The sequence below is a fragment of the Colletes gigas genome, unplaced genomic scaffold (assembly GCF_013123115.1).
Source record: "Colletes gigas isolate AHSC1104 unplaced genomic scaffold, ASM1312311v1 Colletes_gigas_Sc00001, whole genome shotgun sequence".
Lineage (NCBI taxonomy): Eukaryota > Metazoa > Arthropoda > Insecta > Hymenoptera > Colletidae > Colletes > Colletes gigas.
In genome coordinates, this window is record NW_025106630.1 from 7,651,513 (window position 1) to 7,674,146 (window position 22,634).

The 22,634-nt window shown below is 46.5% G+C and overlaps 1 protein-coding gene across 1 annotated transcript; it reads right to left on the minus strand.

The window, feature by feature from the left end:
* Window positions 1–12,050: 12,050 nt before the first annotated feature.
* LOC122396743 lies at window positions 12,051–12,834 on the minus strand. The gene is made up of 2 exons (XM_043395394.1): window positions 12,696–12,834; window positions 12,051–12,367 (listed from the first exon to the last, which is right to left on the minus strand). Exons 1-2 carry the CDS (start codon window positions 12,832–12,834, stop codon window positions 12,051–12,053), a joined length of 456 nt encoding a protein of 151 aa, XP_043251329.1.
* Window positions 12,835–22,634: the final 9,800 nt, after the last annotated feature.

Sequence of the window (22,634 nt, forward strand, 5' to 3'; positions counted from 1 at the left end):
AATTTTTCATAAGCCAGACGGAAGTCGAGGGCCGAGAAGAATCCAGCCACGCGGACTAGCTCCTGGCTATTTAGCATCGCGGGGCACAGTGAATAATATCACGAAGCCGTGGGTACGGTGTTTCATGAGTTAGTTGCCGATTAATTAAACAGGTTATTTCGCGAAATTAATCAAACACCGCGGAGACAAAAAGTGCAGACTATATAGTAAATGAAGTAACCATGGAAGATGTAGATCTAAGTCGTTGGAGCATAAATTACAATTAACCGTAGCATGCGTGGCTGTTGCGTGTAGAAGACGCGCGTGCAAGTTACGGTATTAAATTCATCCTGCATTTTATCGGGACGAAGACGCTAGAAGAGCGCCGCCATGTTTGACCGTGGAAGAGCGTTACACGAATCTACGGGCGATCTTTTTATTCCCGACAATCGGAGACGTTTGCAGCCCAATAATTAAGCTGTCTAACGATTATTACGACGCGATTTACATATCGCGGGGCCCCGCGGTAACGTATAATTTCTGCGAAAGGAAATTTACGATAGAGAATTTCTATTGAAAAATAAAACCAGTTTTAGAAGACAGTTACACACTATACAGAGTCGCAGCGCTTTGGATGCACGGTGATTTATAATTTAACCTGTTGGTTTGCTCCTTTGTTCCGGTATAGTACTGCCGTTAATTCCGAGCAGAGGCGGACCGGAACTTAATTTTTAACTCGAAATTTAAATATTTAGTTTTGCGTCGAGTTTTTAACAGTTATCCATTTTGTCGTGACACGGGTTAGGCGTTGGTATGCACACATATGCGAGAAGAAAGCTTGAGAAAAGTGTTACGAACTCTATTATTCTGGTATCTATACGAGTGTCTCGATGCGATTTTGTTTGGAGAAATAAAATTCAAATGTATAGATTTCTAAATCCGTGACAAAAGGGATTCACGTTAAAATACGTGTACTCGTAGAACGCGTAAAAAAAAGTAGGTCACCGATTCGTTATCGAGGAAGCTTAAAATTCCATCGTTACGCTTGTCCGTACGTAAAGTAGAGAAGAAGTCGGCGGATATACGCAAGTACGTTATTCACCACGTGCCCCCGGTTCTCGCCAATGGATCGAGTGTCGTACACCGGCTTGTACCAATTACCGTCTGGCCGCCGGTTAATTAAGGATTGGGGCAATGAGGCCCGGCGATGCAGTTTCCGCGATAATGATTATCTGCGACGGTAATTGAGCGAGCTGTTACGCTGCCAGCCAGAGGAATAGAGGGGCATGGAAGATCGAGGCGATGAATAAAGAAGGGGATCACCGATGATCACCGATCCTTGGTATTTCGCCAGCCACGATACAGAACGACTCGAACAATCGTTTCGTTAAAATCGAACTGTACGAAACGTTCGATTGCATAGGCGTGAAATTTTTAGATCGCGAAAACTGTTTTCTTCTCTGGTCGCATACGTTATATGGCGTAGCGTCGATGAATAATTCTACGAGCCCGATGAAGGTAGCAGGGGAAGTCGTGGTGTACCCTGCGGACTCGGCTGCTGGTAAGACGCCTTCGAACAGAACGGTTTCGATGTGTGGAAACACGAACGAACAGGTACTAGCGCGCTCGCGGTAGAGGAAGAAAAGGTAAGGGTGGCACGCGCGGCCCGCTTCTATCGCTTCCGGGCATCAGCGTGCTCGCGAGCCGCGGCTAATTGCTCTTTAATGCAAGCCAGCGAGCGCGCGTTGCTTTTCTTAGACGGCGAGGAAAACTGCCCGGTAAAAAGAAAACGTGGTATGGAAGACCGCAGACCGATAGCTTGAAAACTAACCCATGTACAACGTTTCTCTTTTCCGAGTTTTTCACGGCGTCGCTGTAAAACTTGCAGTACTTCGAAATCTATCGCGTACACGTATGCAAGCATAATCGAAAGCATCGTCGGGCATCGTCACGCAGCTTGCACACGGAAGGAAGGTAGCTAGGCGAGGAGTGCTAATCATCCGGTTTACCCACTCTTTTATTTTTTACAGGTCAGCTCTTTTGGTTTATTCGAAGCTGCGGAAAGGGGGGGGGGTAGAGGAGACGCTGCCAGTGAAAATAAAGGGCAGAAAGCTCGCGTTCGCCGAGGCATAACCACCGGGTCCACCAGAAGCTCATACATATGTAGACGACTCGGCCCGGACACTGGTTACCGTGGGGAGAACCCTCCGGAAAAATGAATATGCAGCCCCGAGGAGGGTATTATTTTATCAAATTTACTATCGTGCCCGGGTATTATTATGTGCCCTTCCGTCCTCTCTCTATTCTCGACGACGAGACCTTAACGAGACCTCCCGACAGACGTCCACTACGCGACACAGCCGCATTTTACACCCGACAATCGACCCAATTAGACGTAATATTTATTTCACAAGACGGAGAGAAAGTTACCGATGCCATTGAAACTTTTCCAGACACGTGGGCCCGTTGTTTAAAAAGATACACAGTTTACATTTAACGCAGCAGGTTGGAAACGTTTCTTTTCCTAATGTATTTTTTATTTTTTACCCGTGTACGTGTACCGTCCTCGCGGGGCGAAAATTGTAGCCCCTTATCGTCGTAAAGGAAACGAAACATTAAATCGACTCCGACGGAGGGGGCGGGCTTGTTTCGGTGGGTGCGTCTGAGATTTCCTGTGTGGACTGTGGATGCTAGGAAGGATGACTTCCTACCTAGCTCACAGGGCGCGTCCATCGTGCGCGGTGGCGTCATCGAGGTAGATTTATTCGATGTAACGAGGGAACGCGTTGCAGGAATCCTCCGTCGCGCGGGCCCCTCCGTGCCAGCACGCGCTATAGTCTTTAATTATTTCTACTTCGATCACTATTATACTTTTCACGTCCTAAAAGTAACCGAACAACTACCGACGATATTAACCTGGAGAGCACGTTCTTAGAGTACGCTAAACAATTTTTTCCGATTTATCCCTCGTCGTGGACGCGTTTTTTCCATCCAGGAAAACGCGAACGTCCCCGTAATATCACAATATCGAAACAACTTTATCACGAATGCAGCAGTAGCGGTGCATTACTAGGAATTTGTATATAATGGTGCTATGTACATATGTAATGCACCGGGCCACACATAATGGCGATATCATAAGATACGAACCAATAGCGGCAATTGTATGGAAATATGTATCTATGAATGAAGACACTTTCATTTATGAAACCAGATACTTATGTACCGGACACGGGCGTTGTAACATCCTGCTATTATGTGTCCTTACCTACTCGTTTCATCCTTTTCTCGCTACCTTCTCTTATTCTTCGTCTCGTTCGTTTGCAAAGCCACCTTTTGGCCACCGTCATACATTTTTATAGATCGACGTTCGTTGCGCAGTCAAGCTAGGCTACGCGCATATCGACGACGAGTCGGGCTCCTTTATTGGAAATAAATTTATTTTTATCAGTCCACCGACTTAACCCCTTCACGTTCCATTTAATTACAACGTTAAACCGAGTTTGACTCGGGCAGGGAGCGTTAAGGGGTGTCGAGTCTCTTGTTTGTTCCGACAAACCGCAAACTGATGACGATCTCGAACCAATTAATTAACGATCAAACGCGTAATTTGATAGGTGCGAGGCGAAAGTGGTGTGCCATTCGTACGAAGCATAGGGTTCTTCAGGTTGTCGGTTAGCAGACAGTTTCGGTTTGCGAGGTAAAAGGAACGAGTAGCAACCCTTGATCGGTGGAGATGACGGAGGAGGAGGAGGAGGAGGAGGAGGAGGAAGGTTGGCGAAAGAGGCAAAGCCCGAGGTGAAGGGAAAGGAAAGAACGAGGCTGAATGCGCTGACTGTGACGCTTTCCGGTCAGGTGCCGCCCCGACGATCCTTCTCCTTCCAACTTGTATTCGGATCCATTCGTTCGCTTACTTTTACCCTCCTCGTTTCGTCCTCCTCCTCGATTTTTTTTCTCCTAGAACGTTTTCTTTGTTCACCGATAAAAACGCACAAAAACAGAGAAAAAACCGGAAGTTAATCTGTTTTAAATCAAGATCAGGAGACCCCGGCTGGAAAACTAGCAACTTCCGAGTTCGTCTTGTTCCTAGAAAAATTTTCCTTACCAGAGCGTTTTTCTATTTACGCGAGAGACTTCAATATACAGATATTTGATTACAAGTACGTAATTGAATTTCCTCTAATTAGAAATCGGGTCTATGTGTTCTTGACAATCTGGTGGAATAATCTAACGGCATAATGATATTAAACGGTTGGTAGAATTAATTCTGTTAGGGCGAGCAGAGAAGAGTCCCTGTCGAAAAAAGATCAGTGGAATATATACGCAACTCGTATAATTAACACCGTGCGTGACTCGCGTTAACGCTAGATAAATTTCCTGTGTCTAGCTTTGATGGACATTTATTTTCATCCACGGAGAGACTTTTTTTTGTGAAAAGAAGCGGACGCGACGGACAACAGGAAATAAATTAATTTCACCGGTCAGTAGAGCAACAGTCGGTAGTCAGCGTCAGGAAGAAGATAGCGAGCGCTTCTTTCTATTTTACCGTGTTATTACCGACGTAATTATCGCGCTGCCTCGTGAGTCCATTGTCACAATGGGCGTCCGTAGTTTCCCTACGATTATCGTACCGAAAATCTGTTCGTGACCAACCTCCTCGCCAGCTTCCTGCCTGCGTCGGACAACGATTAGTTGTCGCAACAGTACCGTAAATTCTGAAGAAAAAAAAAAAATTAGCGCGAATAACAAGATAACTTTTCACGCCCGACGATCGGTACACGATTGTTTAAACGAACGGCGGGTATAGCGCGACTTTGAACCTAACTATGCTCTTGGAGTTGAAAATCAAAGTCGATACGCTTCGGAAGCGCGTGTCAACTACCGCGACAAAAAGATACCACGTATTAAAAATGTTTCAATATGTTAATATCTTTGTTGTGATTCTACAAGTATAATGTCCTGAATATTGACAATATTTGTTCCAACGAGATGCGAGAAGCGAAACTTTGGGGTAATTATTTAAATCATCCACGATCTACGTCGTAGACTAAATTGGTTGTCTGTTTCCTCGATCGAAAGAGGATGCGTAAATGTACCATTATGTAGAGAGCGTTTAAGTGAATTGGTGGACCGAAGGTGTTGGACAAACGATCGTCATCCGGCGCGGCCCGTGCAGGTTATGAATTTTCCTACCGAAAAATCAGTTTCTCTCCTATTTTGCCTCCCCCTTGGTCGCCGACTTGCTGCGTCCGCTGGTGGACAATGACCAGCAGCACTTGCCGCAATGCCAACGGGGCAGACGCGCTCCTAATATCTGCTCGGGCGATCTAGTTCGCGGAAGCGGGCAGCAATACCTGTGCATAAACGTACGTGCACGCGCTCGAACGTACGCCGCAACACATATGCAACCCCGTCCCATAAGCATCGCGTCCGTGTACATGCGATCCGTTCCTATCCTTTCTCTCTCTCTCCTCGCCTTCCTGTTCCCCTCGGTTCACCCCATCGACTAATATGTACCGCTTTTCTCCATCGAATTTCTTATTCTACTTCTGAGCAGCAACCCTCGGGGCACGGTCCCCATAGAGGGTACCGATAGTTTCCAGTAGCAAAGGATTATCCAAACTCGTTACCATTAAAACTATCACCTCGGTTTGTCTTGGCGAGCTCGACTCGTTTTACCTGATTTTCCATTACATGGTTACTATTATAATGCGTAGAACTTTCCGAGATCTATTGGATATCGGTAGAAAGCGTTATATAACTCCGCCATTTTGTGAGTTAAGCTAACGATGAATCTTGCACGATAATAAAAGGTAGAATGTTGTTCAAAAAGAAGATCTCGTTAGACTAGTCTGCTACACCATTGAGTTTTTGTAAATCATTCGGGTGGTGTACACACACCCTCGAGTAAAAGAATATTTTTGCCGTTGGCAAATATATATAATAATAAATGAGGAATTATCCATTGCTCGTTAGATTGTGAAACGCGCGTATTCGTCCACCCGCACACGTTGCCGCGGGGCACGGACACGCGTGACGCGTACACTCAGAAAGACTCGTGCTCCGTCGCGACGTCGTGGGGAGGGGGAGCTGTTACTGGAACGAACGAGTACGGGGGATGGGAGGAGGAGAACACCTCCGGAGAGGGTTTCTGGAAGGAGGATATGATGGCTCGTGGCGTTATGCTCCGCGAGCTGTTATGCTCCTCGGGCACCACCGGACCATAAGCGAGGCTACTTCGCTCCCGTACGCTCGGCGCAATAGCCGCCACGTTTCTTGTTATATTAGCGCATCGGCGTCACCCGAATAAAGCCCAGGCATCGCCACGAGTGGCCCCCGTTCCGTCTTTTCTCTCAATTTTCCATTCCCCGTAACAGTCCAGTCCAGTCGGATGGACAATTGTTTCCAAATCACACGTTAAACGATTACGAGAAAAATTTTTATTCGAATCCGATAAAGAATGCCGATCATCGAGATCTATGGAAGATGGTAATTTACGAGATACCATTCGAAGAAGCTCCGAGACCAATGAAACTTTCTTTAGACATTCAAACATTGCGTAATTACGAATTTTCCTAAGAAAGCTTGTCTTGGAACTTGGAGATTCGAATTGTAGAATTTGAAAAGCTGACGATACGCAGGAAATGGAAGATTGAAATTCCAGCGGAACCGTAGAGTCGGTCGTTGGAGGATCTCGCAAATTCATCGGAGTCGGACGCCAATGGATCTAGGCACGAGCCACGAGTCTGCGTCGAATATGCCTCGCAGTCTCTGACCCGCAGTTCCTCTCGGAGTACAGGCTTCCGGGGAGGTGGAGGTGGACGACGACGACCACGAGGAGGAGGAGGAGGAAGATGGCGCGAGAGGAGCTGCGGAGGAAGGGGTGCGTTTGGCGTTCAGCATGCGTAAGGAGCGCTGGGGCATTATGCACGGGCCCCGTAAGGCTGGCCTGAAACGAGCGAATAAGAAAGTAGTTATAGCCTCGACCAGCGGAGGTGGTTGCACGGACGGAGGCATTAGTTGTCGGAGGAGGAGAGGGTCGACAGGGGGAGAGGCCTGCCACGCGCTGCCTGTCTCTCCTCTCTCCGCCATTTCCACTACCCTGCCCCCGCCGCCTTTGTTCCGCTCTTTCCGATACTCGTTTTTTTTTTCTCCGATTATTCGATTCGTCGGTCCTTTTTCTTTCAGCGACCATTTTGCGCGTCGATTCGCGTCGCGCCGATGCTCCTCGTTTTCGTTCGATTGTCCCGAAGGGAATCCTCCCGTCAAAACACGCTCAAAAAGTAGATGATTTTTACGATTTCGTTTCGAGAAAACGTGTACAACTTGTTGCAAAGAAATTGTCATTCTTTCGTGCGTACTTCGCGACAGAAAAGAAATTTTCTGGTAAAAGTTCTTCTTTCGAAACAGAGACATTTTCCTACGAGATTTAAAACTTGGATATTTTTAATAATAAACGATGAAACAAACAAATAATATAGTATTCCGTATTTCGTCGTTTAATTTTCGAGCCAAAGTATTAATCTCGCCGGCCATTTTTCATGGTTAGGCTCTTCTCTTCCTCATCTTTCCATTCCGTGATATTCAATCATTGATCTCGTAATTACCGCTCGGCCCTCTCTTCCCTTCCCCCCGATTGGCTCTTTCCACGTGCCCCCCCTACCGCTCCATCCTCCGTTTCTCATTTTCATCTAGTCAGAGAACAGTTTTATCTTTTCGTCCCCTTGGAGTTTCTCCTACGTTTTACCCCCTCCCATCCTCCCTGACTCCCCTACTCCCCTACTTTCTGGCACAAGCTAACCCTCCCCCAACAGCTCGTTGTACGTGCTATTCCTTCATCTAGCTCGAGCGATCATCCTCCGTGCCGCAATGTGTAACAACGACTCGTCACACTCTGCTTGCCGGCGCACACGATAATTGCCCTCATTATAGTTATTTAAAAAGCGCTGCCGCCTCCGCGGCGATCGAGCCGCGATATAACGACGCGAGCGTGTGCTCGCGCGTCAGCGCGAATTAATCGAGGCGAAGGCTAGAGGAGAACGAACCAGGGAAAAAAGAAAAACGGCGCGCCTTCTTTCTAAGATCGTAACTCTGTCGCTTTACCATACCTAGTTTTAACTCTTTCCTTCTTTCGATCCTTTTTTTCATCACCTTGAAACTCGTCTTTTTCTCGCGTTCCTTCTTTTTCATTATCCGCTAGCCGATTGTTCCGGCTTGGAGGTTTCGAACGAACGCGGGGCCGATCAACGATTCCCGCTCGTCCCCGAGCAGAGGATGCCATTTTTTATTTATTTCTACGATTCCTTTTTATTAAACGCCAGGCTGTGTCTAATTACGGATTAATGGGATTTAATTAGCAACCGGGATTGCAATCATTATGCGTGATGAAAATTTTCCGTAATTGGGGAATTAAACGCGCCGAGAGATTAATAACTGTTGGGGGGCTTTCGTCGTGGCAACAGGAAAGCAAGTCATTCCAACTTTGAGATCGCACACCCGTCTCGTGATCGATGTTTTCTAAATAGAGGCTAGTTTCTTGGAGTCGAGTGTTTTTTTTTTGAACGAGAAAGATAGAATACAGAATACCGACTGACCGTTGATCTCGGATATCGATCCGAGAAGCGGACCTTGATCTATATAATCGGAAAAATCGTAACGTTAAAAATAATTTCAACCAGGATCCTCGAATCTTTACGGTTCGCTTGAAACGCCGAGTATTGTAATGCAGCGAACGTTGCAGTTTTAGACACTTCGGTTACTTGTTATTAACGGTTTGTTGCGAATCACGGGGCGTGCTGTATTTGTGTGTATATTGTGCATCGAGAACCGCCTCTAACGGTAAACAGGAGAGTAAATTGTATGGTAGGCGATAATTAAACGCAATCGTTGGGTCAATTGCATTTTTCTTCTTTCGTCTCTATCCTTCGATGCGTTAGATTAATCAACGAGATCTCGATGCGCCTTTGCCAGTCCACCTGTGTTCCCTGTAACAAATTAATATTTTGCTTAATTGGACCAGTCTCAGCGTTTGATTTACACCTGCGGGACGCGAATCGTTTCCGGCAGGTATCCTTCGTAAACGCGTGAAACAGATTCGCTGAAATCCCCTGTAATTGACATTCCCGGACGATAACTCGATACACCATTGAATTTCTCGCGCCATCTTTTCTGCCTGGACGCGCGAACCCGGCGATACGTCCGCGTCGACGCATAAATTATTCAGCCAGTTTGCGAAGCGAACCTTGTATTCGTTTCTAATTTATAATATAACGGACGTCTCTGGATACCGTACCAGCGCAGCGGTTGCATCGAATTTCAACCAAGTCTTGTACGCTTTTTGGCGCGCGCTACCTCTCGATCTTTCTGGATCCGAATTTCGGGACCAAGGACGAAAGAAACTCGACGACAGTCTCGTGTCTCGAGATCCTCTAGCGGATCAACCGCGGGTCAACAGGGGATCAAAGTGTTCCCACGGAGATAAAAACCAACGAGCAGCTTGAAAATAACAATTCGTGATTCGTTCGGATCATGAAGAAACGGTATCAGCCGAGATGTTCCAGCGACCGCAGCCGTTCCGCGCGTTTCTGCTCGTAATACTCGTTGGTCCGAGTTTCGTATGAAATTTATCCGAGTCGACATCGTCCTCACGATTTCGACGGACGCGCGCGATGCATTTTTATAGATTCGTTGGCATCCGAAATCAGTGGTGCATTTTACTTATCGTTTCCCGTGTTCTAGATGGTTGCTTTAACTTTACAAATAATACGTAACGTCGAGGCTCGAAGGGACTCGACGATTCTTTCGGGAAGAAATTTTTCCGGCAAGGTCGCCGGGCTCCTCGATTGTTCGCGGCGGAACGGCGCAATGAAAGCTCGATAGTACGAGCAAAAAGCCGTGAGGTAGACATAAATAAATAGGTGGTGGGTGTGGTTGGTAGGCCGCACACATGGCGTCGTGACCCGTCTCCTCTCTTCGTGAGCTCAGAGCTCGCTTAAGTTATGCCCTGCGGAATGCCGCTGCTCCTGCTTCTTTCGGTGCCCCGGCTAGATTTAACAGTTCCACGGTGCCTCGTTACTTTTAATCGGACGCGGCCCGACTTACGAGGCTCGATCAACAATCCCTAAAGCCCCCGGTAATCGTTTAAAGAAATCTTTTTAATTTCCCCCGCGTTATAGATCGTTTACGACGCGACCTATTCGGACGATGCGAGTTTATTTATAATTACAAGGAAGAACCATCGTTTGTTGCAAACTAAAGCAATCCGCCACATGTCAAACCACCCGACCGATAACATAACTTTTTACATAGAAGATAAATGTGGTCCGTTCTCAAGATCTATCAGATTTGCAACGATCTCGGTTGCCGATACTCGGGGAGCAAACTTTGTTGCCGGCGAATAGAAAAACTCCGACGGCGAGGTTTTTCACGGCGAGACCATACTTTCGAGGGTCAAGTCTTGGTTATCCGACGTTTCTAAGCCCGTGTGTAACGCCGTTCATGACTTAACACGGTGCTTGGGTTCGTTCGTTCGTTCGTTCGGCTGTGCTTTGGCGGTTCAGGCTGCCGGGACAATGCCGCATTGTTTCATCGTCGTAGCTATCTAGTCGGCACGGTAGCAGGCAGGCTCGAACGATGTTTATTATCCGTTTGTGCAACAAAACAAAATGCCCCCGGTGTTATATTATCCTCCGCATCGTGGTCGAATCAGTTTCCCATATAAAATCCACGGACGCTGCCCTTCCGTCGTAACTTTAGAGGAAGCACGACGTTCCTCGAGGATGTTCTTGGTGTACCTTCGAGCACCGTGCAACCTCGCAGAAGTCTTTGGAAAATCAAACTATGCCGTACAGAATCATTTCTATTCGTTAAAGAGACAACTTTACGAATCAAAAAACACACTACCTATCTTTCGAATAGCTTTTATGCGTATTTCTGGTACCTTCCGATCTCTCGAGGGCGACAAAGTTTTTCAAAAAGTACAAGGACACGCGATAAGAAGCTCGAGTTAGAAATCAGGCGAGAAATCAGGCGCTTAGGGATTTCGATCGGGCCTTATAAATTACAAATTCTTAATTATCCTGTTGCACGTTCGTGTTTTCGCAATTAGAATATCTGCTAATTAAGGAAACTCTGTTGTATCTCACGCATCCTCGACGCACACGATCCTCTCTGCGAGAGAATAAAAACAGGGAGGGGGAAACAAGGATTAGAAAAGCTTCGGAGCCCATTGTCCGAGCCGGTGAAAGCGAGCCGTTTCCAGATTTGATCTCCGATTAGCCTTGGCACGATTCGATGGAAATCACGCGCATCTCCCCTCGTCCTCCGCCCCCCTAACCACTCAGCGTTAGGTGTTTTATCTTTCGCGCGAAAACCGCGTCATCCGTGGGGGGAAGGGGGGGGGGGGCGAACCAAGTTCGAGCTCGGACAGCGGTTTTCTTATTTCCATGAAAATCGTGCGCGCCGATTCCGACGACAATGGCCATTCCGGCGTTTTAAATGCAAATCCGCGAAAGGAAAAACCGTAAGGGCATTATAATTTATATTACTACATGTGGCAGCAGCACTTCCGGCGAAAGAGCATAGGCGCAGTTCCGGTCAGCTCGGCCAGGAGATCCTACATCGCCAGATTATGAGCCCATGCCGCTTTTACAATGGATCGTCTGCCTGACTCATACGTTAGCAGGAATAATTTTGTTGCCGCTAACGGCACGTTAACCGCCAAAATAAAATGTCCATCGAACGACCATGGCGTCCTATCGGCATCTACTTATTTACGATCGATCGCTTCCGTAACGTTCGATTCACGATACCCGTAAGATTCCATACTTGAAGTTTCCGAATTTCTGAATATTATTATTAGTCGTTAGCAATTTATGTACGTTGAATTTGATTAACGTAACGATAGAAACTAAAGAACGATGGTTTCATGGGCCTGAGACTGTCTCTAGCGTAGGTAGGTTGTTCGAAATTGTTTATTTTATAGTTTTCAGACTATTTCTAGGGAAGATGAAATAATTTAATCTCGACCCGAAAAGTCGCGTCCGCTCGCTCCGTTGAAGCACGATTAAAACTCAAGTCACAAACTGCCCCTTCTTTATAAAGTCTACGATCTTTTGCACCGTGTTCTGGAAACGCGCAAAATTGAATCTGGCCTCGTCCGTGGTCTTCGATTTGTAAATTACGGTCGTGTAAGCATCCGTCAACTCGGTGACCAGCCTTTGAGCTCTTCTGGCGGCTGCCTCGATGGAGCCGGTCGGCGTTTTTATACTTTGCGCCGTGCGAATGATTTCCTCTTTGACGAGGCTCACCAACATCTCGTCGTCCTTCTCGTTCGACGTGCCGCTCGAGATAATTCGAAAAATTCGAGCGATCGCCTCGTCCGCTGCGCCTGAAACACCCAAAAGCTCTTTGAGAACGGGTCCCGGTTTGCGTCGATCGGATAATTCTATTCCAATTCGAACGACAGGTGTTTAGAAAAGAGTAGATTCAATCTAATTTTAAACGGTGGCGGCTTATCGTCACGACCAAAGATCTCTAATCGTTATAACTAATGGTAGTCGCGATCGTGATTATAACAATAAAGACTGAAACCATGTAGCGTGTCTCTTGTTCGACGAATAGATTAATTAGATTAAAAAGTTTCGTTTTATTTTTGTCATTGTTATATGACGAGAAAAAGGACGAGTATAGCTGCTCTAACGGAATGTTTCATTCACCTGCTGCTGCTGCTCGTGCCCTTCTCCCGATCGATCTCCACGAATCGTTCTCGCGGTGGTTTCCCTGCGATCGCGAGACGCTGCAAGCTAGAAGGACGATCGCGATCGTCGCGGGCTTTGCCATCCTCGAACGTTCCATCGGGTCAAACTGATGGTCGCGAGTCCACCGATTCTCTCTTTTTATACGGGCAGTACTCTCTAGACCGGCGGCGGCGTGCAGGGACATTATGCAAAATGCAATTTGTCGTGCGGCCGACACCGATCGTTACGAGCGATTCTGATGCGTGTCATTAAAAGGAAAAGACAGAAGGGAAAGTGGAGCAGCAGCAGGAGCAGCAGCATGTCGCGGCACAAGAAAGTATATTGTTTCGCGGGTCACTTTGATTTTCACGTTCCGACATACCTGGCCAGTACAGCGGGAACGCAGCTTGTCTGCCGGGGAAAATTGCTGCAACGTGAAAGTGCAAACTCGGGACTGGCCAGCGATATTTTTCAAATTTCGTTTTTTGCGAAATCTTTTCACCGGTAGTAGAATTATTCTCATCCTTGACGAAATACAACGCTCGTTATTGGATCGACTTGAAAATCATCTTTGACCTGATCCAGATCACTCTGAATTATCCGAGGTAGTCGATGCAACGTTAAACGCAAGAGAAAAAAGCTATCAAAGTTGTTTGTGTTTTCGATAGAAGTATTTGGCTCGAATAATAGAAGAGGTCATCTACTATTTCATGACCAGGATCGTACAAAAGACGGCCGTGTTTCCACGATATATCGAACCGTGAACGATTTACGCGATTCTTCGTCGGTAGGACAACGTGGCTCAACAGGTCGTCGGTTTCCCCCTCGAAAAATGCAGAAGCAACGCCGATGCTGGCCGGCGGTAAAAGTGCGTGAACATAGGGAGGGAGTGCATCCAGCCATGATTCCTCTTCACCGATTTTTACCCCCTTCCTGTCCCTTGTACCACACTCCCCCATTGAAACGGCTGCCCGATGGCGCACGATTAAAGTCTGCAGAGGTTTACAGATTCGTGTTTTGCAAAGGACGTGCGCACTTTCACCGACGATACTGTACTTTGTGAGATATTAAATTTCTAAAACAGTGTTAACTGCTTATCAGGCGCGTACGCAACACTGGTCACGATTCCAATACTTGTAGCGTACGTTTCCCACAATGTGAATTTAGAAATAATTCAAGAACCGTATTGAAATCGATATAAGAATCTGCATACTAAGAACATAAAGACAACAGATTTTCAACCGAAATAATATCGTTACTAAAGAACCATAACCGATATCGATGTATAATAGTTTGAAACAGTTATTTTCGAAACCGTTTCAACCACTATCGTAGAAACATATTCTGTAAAAGGACTTTGGTTGCCAGACAGGTGAAAAATTGGCCAATTTCCACCATTGTTTTCTGCCTATCTCTGCTTTTGGACAACGTAACAAAGAACGTACGTCAAGCATCCGCGCGTCCATGGGCTAGCAACGACGCGAGGCGAGGCGAGGCGACGCGACGCGTTCCCCTATGGCATGGGTACGCATCGCGCATTCGTTCAGACAGACGCACGTAGGAGTCCCGTGCACGTTAACGTGGGATGAATGGAAATACGGGTACTTGAGTAAGCTTAAATTACATTTCATTCATGCAGGAAAAGCAGACACGCGGTAGTCAGTCTTCCGGCTCGCGTTGCGCACTTAGAAAGAGGCAGAGCGGTTCAGCGCAATAATGGCCGGCCTATAATGTGTATTATCCCAACATCCTGCAGCAGCGTCTCCTTTTGCGTGCGGCTTTTCCTAGATTCAGCCCTCAAACTGTTTGCGACAGCGACATTAATCGGATGGTGCACACCCCGCGTTTTCCATTCTCTTCACCGGCCCGTCGGACTTGAACACCATCCGTCGCCGTAGCTGTTGCGTAAACTACGCAGAGTCGAAAAACTTTGGAATTATCGAGTACGATACAAATTATCAATCTCTCTCCGTTTTATTCGCTAATCCCATCGCAACTCGCAGCAGCAATACATTTCGTCGAGATGGCCCGTTGTCCGAAAAAAGCACTCGACAAATCCACCGATAGAAAACGGACGAAATATCGATCTCGCGTATCCATCGATCACGATCTTATCGGGCAGCTTCGGTACGCGTTGCAACCACGAGACGACGAAACGGTGCGCCGATCGACGATCCACGATGACCACGATCGCCGGACCGGCTGTATCACAAAGCGAGAAGAAGCGAGAAGAAGCGAGAAAAGAGCCCGGGCCCGGTGATCGATTCTTTATTCTCGTATCAGCAACGGGGACGATGGAAACGACGTGGCCTATTATAAGTCGATCGCGTGAGACACAATGATCAATGCCAACCGGGTCCAAAGACTCGCTGAATGGAGAAGAACACCGTTCTTTGCTCGGGATTATGGCACCGAAGAGGGCCACCGAAGATCGACAGGGCCGATTACGTCCGCGATGACTTTAAGCCCTGTTTAAACGTTGCAATTCTTTTTCACGGCCAGTTTGACCCCAGCTGTGTGTATCGAGCTATCCGCGCGCCGATTTTCTGAGACCCCTTTCTTTTACCACCTCTTTTCATTTTTTCTTTTTCTTTTTCTTTGTTTCTTTTACGCCACGAGATTATCGGATGCGTCCATACACCCGGAAGTCCCGTCCCTCGAGTAACGCGGCCGTTGCGTTCGGTACCCCGTTATTGGCATTATTTTCGCCTGATTTTCGTTTTAATAAATTTTTAATCCAACGCGTGAAACTGTTTGCCTGGCTTTTACAATTTTACACGGTTCTAAAAAGAATTTTTTCTGCTTCTATGCCAAAGAAGCGTTGCCGTCGCAAAAACGAGCCGCGATAGAGTTACTCAGGTAGCACGCGTAATTGTAACACGATCATTTTGGCGCATAATTTAATTTCGCAAATGAGGCATCGACGATTAATATTCATAATTTGCGCGCGTTGGATAACCAGTTATACAATACATTACGTAACAATATAGAGAGATTTAGAAGTGAAAGGAAAGGTATTAGAACGCGCAACGTACCAGGGGTATTTGATAGGAACGGGGTTTTGTTGAGTTTGGTCGAAATAGCTGGATAACAAAATTTCTGTTACAAACCGAAGCGAAAACGTTTAGTTATTAATAATTAACATCGATTTAAGAGAGGATTTATAAACTCGATAGTTATACAGAGAGAGAGCAGCTGTTACAATTAGAGTTCGTAGCACGGAAAATAGTTGTTGGTAGCAGGTGAACGAAACCGTAAGATTAAGATCACCGATCGATTTGTCGCCTGATTTCTCTTTGCGGAGCTGAGTCACTCAACTTTTTTTGCTTCGTTCACAGTGAATCGAAAGCAAGTACGATTTCCTAAATGCAGAAATTGTATTCGATATTTGAACCGCACTCGAGACACGATTAAATTAATTAATTAAAATAGTTTCGTCGACGTCAAAACTGATCTATTTTTAACATTTCAAACGTTTCGATCAACGTATCGTGTTTATTTAGGTTGAAGTAACACGTTCGTTATTAAATTAGTTAATAATATTCTTCGAACTTGAAGTAAGAGATTACCAATCTGTTTCTGTAACGATAAAGAGGAAGAGTAATCCGATCGAGTGAAAATGTGACGAAGAAGCGATACTTTTCAGACGATGCGAGAGCAAAACGATTCGAAACAAATGACAAAGTCACGTAAATTTGCTTAATCCGACAGCTGCACCTTCCACGGCCATCCTTCATCTCGCGTATAGGGCGACTCTCTTAGGAGTCTAGTAAAACCAGTGTAACACGAAGAACGAAGGCAAAAAGTACAACCATTGTTACTAGTTCCTGTTACGAGGTACCGGGGCACAATGCCACTGCACGCTTCCTTTGCAACCGTGAAAAATAATCCGGCTTTGTCTATGATGTGCACCACAATGCGCCGCTCGTGCAGACTATCGCATGGTCGCGGTTGAAATGCATTTTCAGGGTGAAGTAGCGTCCCTAAAAGCGCCTCGTTTGACAAATGACACGCGCACGAGTCGTTCTACCTTGAATCGTACGATTCACGAGACTCGACGTCATCGTTTATGCGGCTCTACCTTTTACGCGGATGGGAGTCGAATCCCAATGTTCGGTTTCAAAATTCAGTCGAAAACTGCAAGAGTTTTCTCTACCTTCTTCTTCTTCTTCTAAACGAAGTAACCGTAACCGACCGATGTTGGAAAAAAAATAGAGGGAAATCGAGCCGCGAAAAAGTACGGTCACAGAAACCAGTCGAAGCGAGGACGCGTACAGATACATCGATCCATGTCATGGCTAATAGCGCAGAGCCTGATAGATAAGACCAGAAGCTGTATTGAAAAGCTCTGGTTTAATACGCCCAGTCGGTCCGTTTACGAGGCAATTCAGGGGCGAATTACAGCTGTGTGTGCGGGGATTAATCACCGACGGTAAACGTGCTGCTCTATAGACGGGATACAGACACGGTCCCCTGCATCCACGCGTACGCGGACGGGCAAGATGCAAGACGCGAACGTCGTGTCTGTGTCTCGGCGACACTGCAATTGTCGCGTCTGTGCTCGACGCACTTACGCACCTCGTACATTGATCGACCTAATTTTACCATTTGTCACGCCTCTTGTTCCACGCCTAGGTTTCGCGGCTATGCATCAGGGGAGGAGGGGGCGGACACCGAGTTATTACTTCATGTTTTCGAGCGATCAAACACGATCCTCCGGATTCCTGCTGCGTCCGTTGTCCAACAATTTTCCAAGTATATTTACAGTTACTCTGTCGTTACATTATTTCGGACGATCACTCGGATCTAATTTTTATCGGTTTCGACGTAATTCAATTCTCGGAATATTTGTTCTTTTTTCGAAAGAATAATAGCGACGGAAAATTATTTTTGATTAAACTAAAAAGAAAAGGATCCGTCCATGATTCTTTCCGTAGGGGATAGCAACGCGAACGTTGCGGAGTGCGGAACGAGAGAGAAACAGCGGTAGTAAAGTAGCGGCGACAAGCATTAAGGTGTCGTAAAAGCGATAATTCAGCGGGTTTATCAAGCGCGGCCGAACACGGTCGCGCACTGTCTTTACGACTGATCGATATTAATACCCATTGTTAAAAACAAGCGGCGATATCGATCGACGAGCCTGAACACAAATTGCCAGGACGCCGGCCGTTCCCGCGTTTCGATTCGAATTAATATAGCGTCATGGTTCAGCGTCCGTTCAATGGTTCCGAGAACGAGATGATCGCAGAGATCTCCCGCGCGATCCGCGAATAATCGAGGCTATCGGCCGCTATCGACGGCTTTCCGGACGTGTCTTTCTCCTTTGCGCTCGGATTGTCGCATTCGAATCAGCAACTATCGACGAATCAGCTGTTATTTCCTATACGTACTCTTATACGTTATTCTTTTTGCAAAATCGTCAATAATTTTGTTTTCACGTTCGTACTTAACGAAGAAATCTGCCCTATAAAAACTTTTGCATACTTCTAATATTTTATTTTATTATTCATTTATTAACGGGTAATTAAACCCTTTAGTACAACGATGTAATATCTAAGGAACTACAGATGTGGATTTTACATAGTCAAACATTATCGCTTAGTGAACGTAACAAGAATAAATTAATTTACAATACGTTGCAAGGATAGTTTTAGACTTTCAGATTGTTCAATTAAATCTGTTTTTGTGTGTGCGAAATTTACATTACTAATCATTCTGTTTACACAATTCTGAGATCCAAACGTTGTGCGGTAAGTTTCAGGGTAAAAAAGAAAGTGATTTCTTAAATATCTAATGTTTGACATTTTCGATTAAAAACGGTAGCGTTTCGATAGAAATTTGTTCGTCGTATAAAATCGGTGACTGAAAACGCTGAAGTTGTATCCCCCGGTCGTGCCAGTGCCCTTATCAGTCGTCTTTGTATTATAAATTAGGAGAAAGTATACTGCAGCCTCCTGCAGGGCCGTTGTACTGCGAATCAGAGCTGAACTATCGGACTGTATCGATGCTTGGAGAACTTGGAGTCGACACAGATAGTTCGCTATATGGACGATGCCCGTTTTAACGCGTGTTCCTATGAGACGCAATAATGCAGAAATTCGGACAATATCGTTTCTATACACGAGCACCGATACAACTGATCGGTCAAGTTTCAAGAACGAACATTCCGATTTCGTGACTCAAGTACCGACGTTACGTCTAATTTGAATTTATTTTTACGCCCTGTAAAAATGTATCGTCGATCGTATCGCGTTAATGGCGGTCTCGCAGGACGAGTCACGCTGCTGTTGGTATGCATCGTAGACGGGGACAGGGCAGTTTCCTAGGATCGGTTTTGCCGATATCGTGGCGGCGATCGTCGCGTCGTACTCGCACAGAGCGGAATGCACGCAAGAAAGTGGCGAGATGAAAGGCGAGGACGCCCGATTCCGATGGGCACAGGAAGAAGTCCGGCCACGAGATTACGTGGACGATGGAGTAGCCCGTCGGCGGAAAAATCAACCGGATTCCAAAGAAAGTATCGAAAGAGTTTCTTGCGGAAGTTTCGTTGGACGATGCCAAAGTAAATAGCCCGCGATGGGATCGAAAAACCTGCCAGCCATTTTTCTCGGCTGTTTCCTGTCTGACAAAGACACGCCGGCGATACTTGAAAATTGTTAATTTCAACGCTCCTTCCTGTTGCACGATCTACCGGCGAAGACAATGTCCAGGGAATAGTAAACACCGATCAGAACGCTTTGCTGCATCAGATTGATAAAATATGCACCGGGTATAAAAGCTCTTGGGGAACTTATTTTCCACACGAAACAATATAAATGCCGACTTTATCGATTCACTGTTGTGCCATAACAGAGATTAGTGTATCAGTTTCGAAGAAGTCGGGAGAAGAAGGGACGGGCTTTAGGATCTCGAGACCCTTTATACCGTGTTTCCGGTCGCGCGGGGCCGCACGTGACTCCGATACTCTTCGCTTCACCTCGCAGCTACCTGTCCCAATTTAATCTATCCCGAAGTCTTGGTGGTGGCGATTACCGTGCCACGACCGCAACCTGCGCCTCGTCTGCGCGTGTAAATAACACACATGCGAGCGAATGCTAATACCGACATTACGGCAGCTCATAGTAGCGGCCCGAATTATCCTCGGTCGACGAGGGGATCCGAAGCGAGCCCCTCACACCTGAAATCGCTGTGATTCGTGATTCGATCAGCATCCTCTCTTCTCCGCGTCGCGATACTTTTTTCTCCGTCGATGCATTTCGGCTGGTTTTTGGAACGGGAACGACGATCAAACGCACCACTCGAAACTCCTAATTTACCCTCTCTAAACGCGATAGATATTCGGATTCTTGCAATTTCTTAAATCCTCGAATCGGCCAGACGCTATTATCGCTTTTCTTTTTAAATTTCTCAAGAAAAGTATATAAACATAATTCATTGGCAACGATACCCGTGAAGCGTGGCAGCGTATAGATTTTTCTTTGCTCGGATCGCAGGTACCGTGAAGTTCACAGAAGATCCTATGACACGAGACCGTTGAATCGCGCTGGTCAATCGATCCTTTCACGGCCGAAAACACGATTCCTTTGATCGTCATTGTAATTATCGACTATCGATTCACTCCACTCTTTTTACGCGTTTCCCTGATCGACGAAACAGAAGCGAGACGCGGCACAACGATCGATTATCGTCTCGAAACACTTGTCGAACCGCCGATGTCTCTCCTCTGTCGTTGAACAATCTACACCAGAGAGCAAACTTGAACATGCTTTTTGTATAAGGGAAAAATAGAGAAAGAGTACGATCGATGAAATTTTTAACCGTCTAGCATTTCGAGATTTTAAGAACAGACCGGGTTCCGTGAAAAAGACTACCAATAAGAAAATGTCCTCGAGAGGAGTGTAATTTTAGAGATAAATGTCGCCGTGGTCGATATTAGATCTGGTCGTCTCTGTGTATTCAATTAGGCTGGCTCGCGACAGGCCTTTCGCGAAGAAGCGAACATTATAATTTTCATAGGAGGTTTTTTTTATCGCGAGTCGCTCGGTCCACCGGTATGCGCAGAGTTTCGCCAGCGATCGAAGGCGATCCGTTAAAGATGATTATGCAATTTGCAGCGGGGCAATTTACATCGGGAAGCCGTTTAGCCGGTGGCAAGGCAACGAGGATAACGGTACGAGAGGACGCGCGATGTCGCCGTGGGTCGTGACTATGCTAATGACAGATCTCCGAGCTCATTCATAAGAGAAGAAACGCATTGAATGAACCGCGCGAGATCGAGCACTGGCTTCTTGTTAAACAACCGTGTTTCCGTCTTTCCGTCTTTACGAGCCCGCGATCTATTTTCGTTCCCGAGATAGGCAGAATCACCGACCAGTTTCGATTCGTAAACCAATCTGGCAAATGTTTGCGTTCCACGCCACCTCTATTATCGCGTTGCATTTTAAAAAAGGAACCGATTCGTTGGAACGGTCAAACGAGAATGCTTCCTTAATTTCTGTGTGGTCTGAAATGGTTTTCTGGATGAACAGGCAATGGTGCCGTGAGACTTGGAACTAATTTCATGGTGAAATAGAGACATTATCGAGCAAAGCCCTCTCATAGAATAAGCTTCGATTAAAAAGTATCGGTTCGACTAGTTAGAAAATTTGACGAATTCTGATCTCAGGGTAGGCATAGAACGTCGATCGAACGCGACAGCGATCAATCGTTCGTCTTGACGCGATCAGAGCAGAATCCACGATACCGTAGACGTTTACCTAGGAGTGCGCGCGGCTCGGTCACGGTCCAGGGATCACAACACTCGTCGCTCGCGCCTCTGCCCACGAAACTAAAGGAGCCTCGCTCGAAGCGAAGCGCGACGCGAGACAGGTGCGACCAGGTGCAAATGCGAACACCCTCGTGTCAGCCTTTGCCGTCTCGCCGACACTTGGTGCCACTGGAAACGCCGATATCGTCTCCGATTATTGCCACCTGCGGACAATCTTCCTTTCCACACGATTCTCTCTCGCCCACGGTCCATCCTCCGATTCGCCGGCAACCTGTCCGCGCGCCACGGCGCGGTATCTTCTTTTTGTCGTTACAAATTGTTTGTCCGTATCATCTATAAGTATTTAAACGTCGTACGAGTCGAGAAAGAAGGTGTCAACCCCGAGACTCGACGCTAGATTCGAACGTATAAAAAAGGATCCAAGGTTTGGTCAACGGTGAAATTAAGTAAGATTGGAACGACGTTCACAGTAGTTGGGCTCGTTTCGATCGCGTTTGAATAAATTCTCGGAAGAATCAGATCTCGAGTACCTATCCGGCTTTTTTCCCGTCTCGGTTGAAAAGCAACTTGGTTTGTAGTCGCGATAACTTCGGGACACGATCGGCGCTGTTTTCATTGATTTCGTCGAGCGTTAAAAGTTTTGTTTGGTCAAGTGACCGTGACACGGGCCGCTCGCCGAGCGGGTCGCCGATGCTCGCGAGAGGATCGCTTTACTCGAAGCGATTCCTTTTCTCGTGGCGATCGAGATCGAACGACTCTCCCACGGCGAAAGGACTTGGCGAATTGTAATTCTTCTAACGGATGATGACCGCGACAAACCGGTAAACATCGATCGGCAAAACCGATCGGTTGTTATGGTTGTACCAAGAAATTGACAGTCCGTGTTATTACGGCGCGGGGAAGAAAATTACTTAAGATCGGACGGAGCCGAGTCAGACAAACAGATTTACTCGCAAACGCGGACAAATCTGACGCTTTGTTATGCATTAGTCTGTCGGCGATCGAATTTATCACAGTGAAGATGCATCGGGAGATCGAACGAAACACTCTCGTTTCAACAGGTCGGGACGATCGGATAAAGTCTTTAACCGAGCTTGTCGTCGGCACGCTTCCGAAAAGACTCGCACCTGGTTGCACCTGTCTTTCGATGC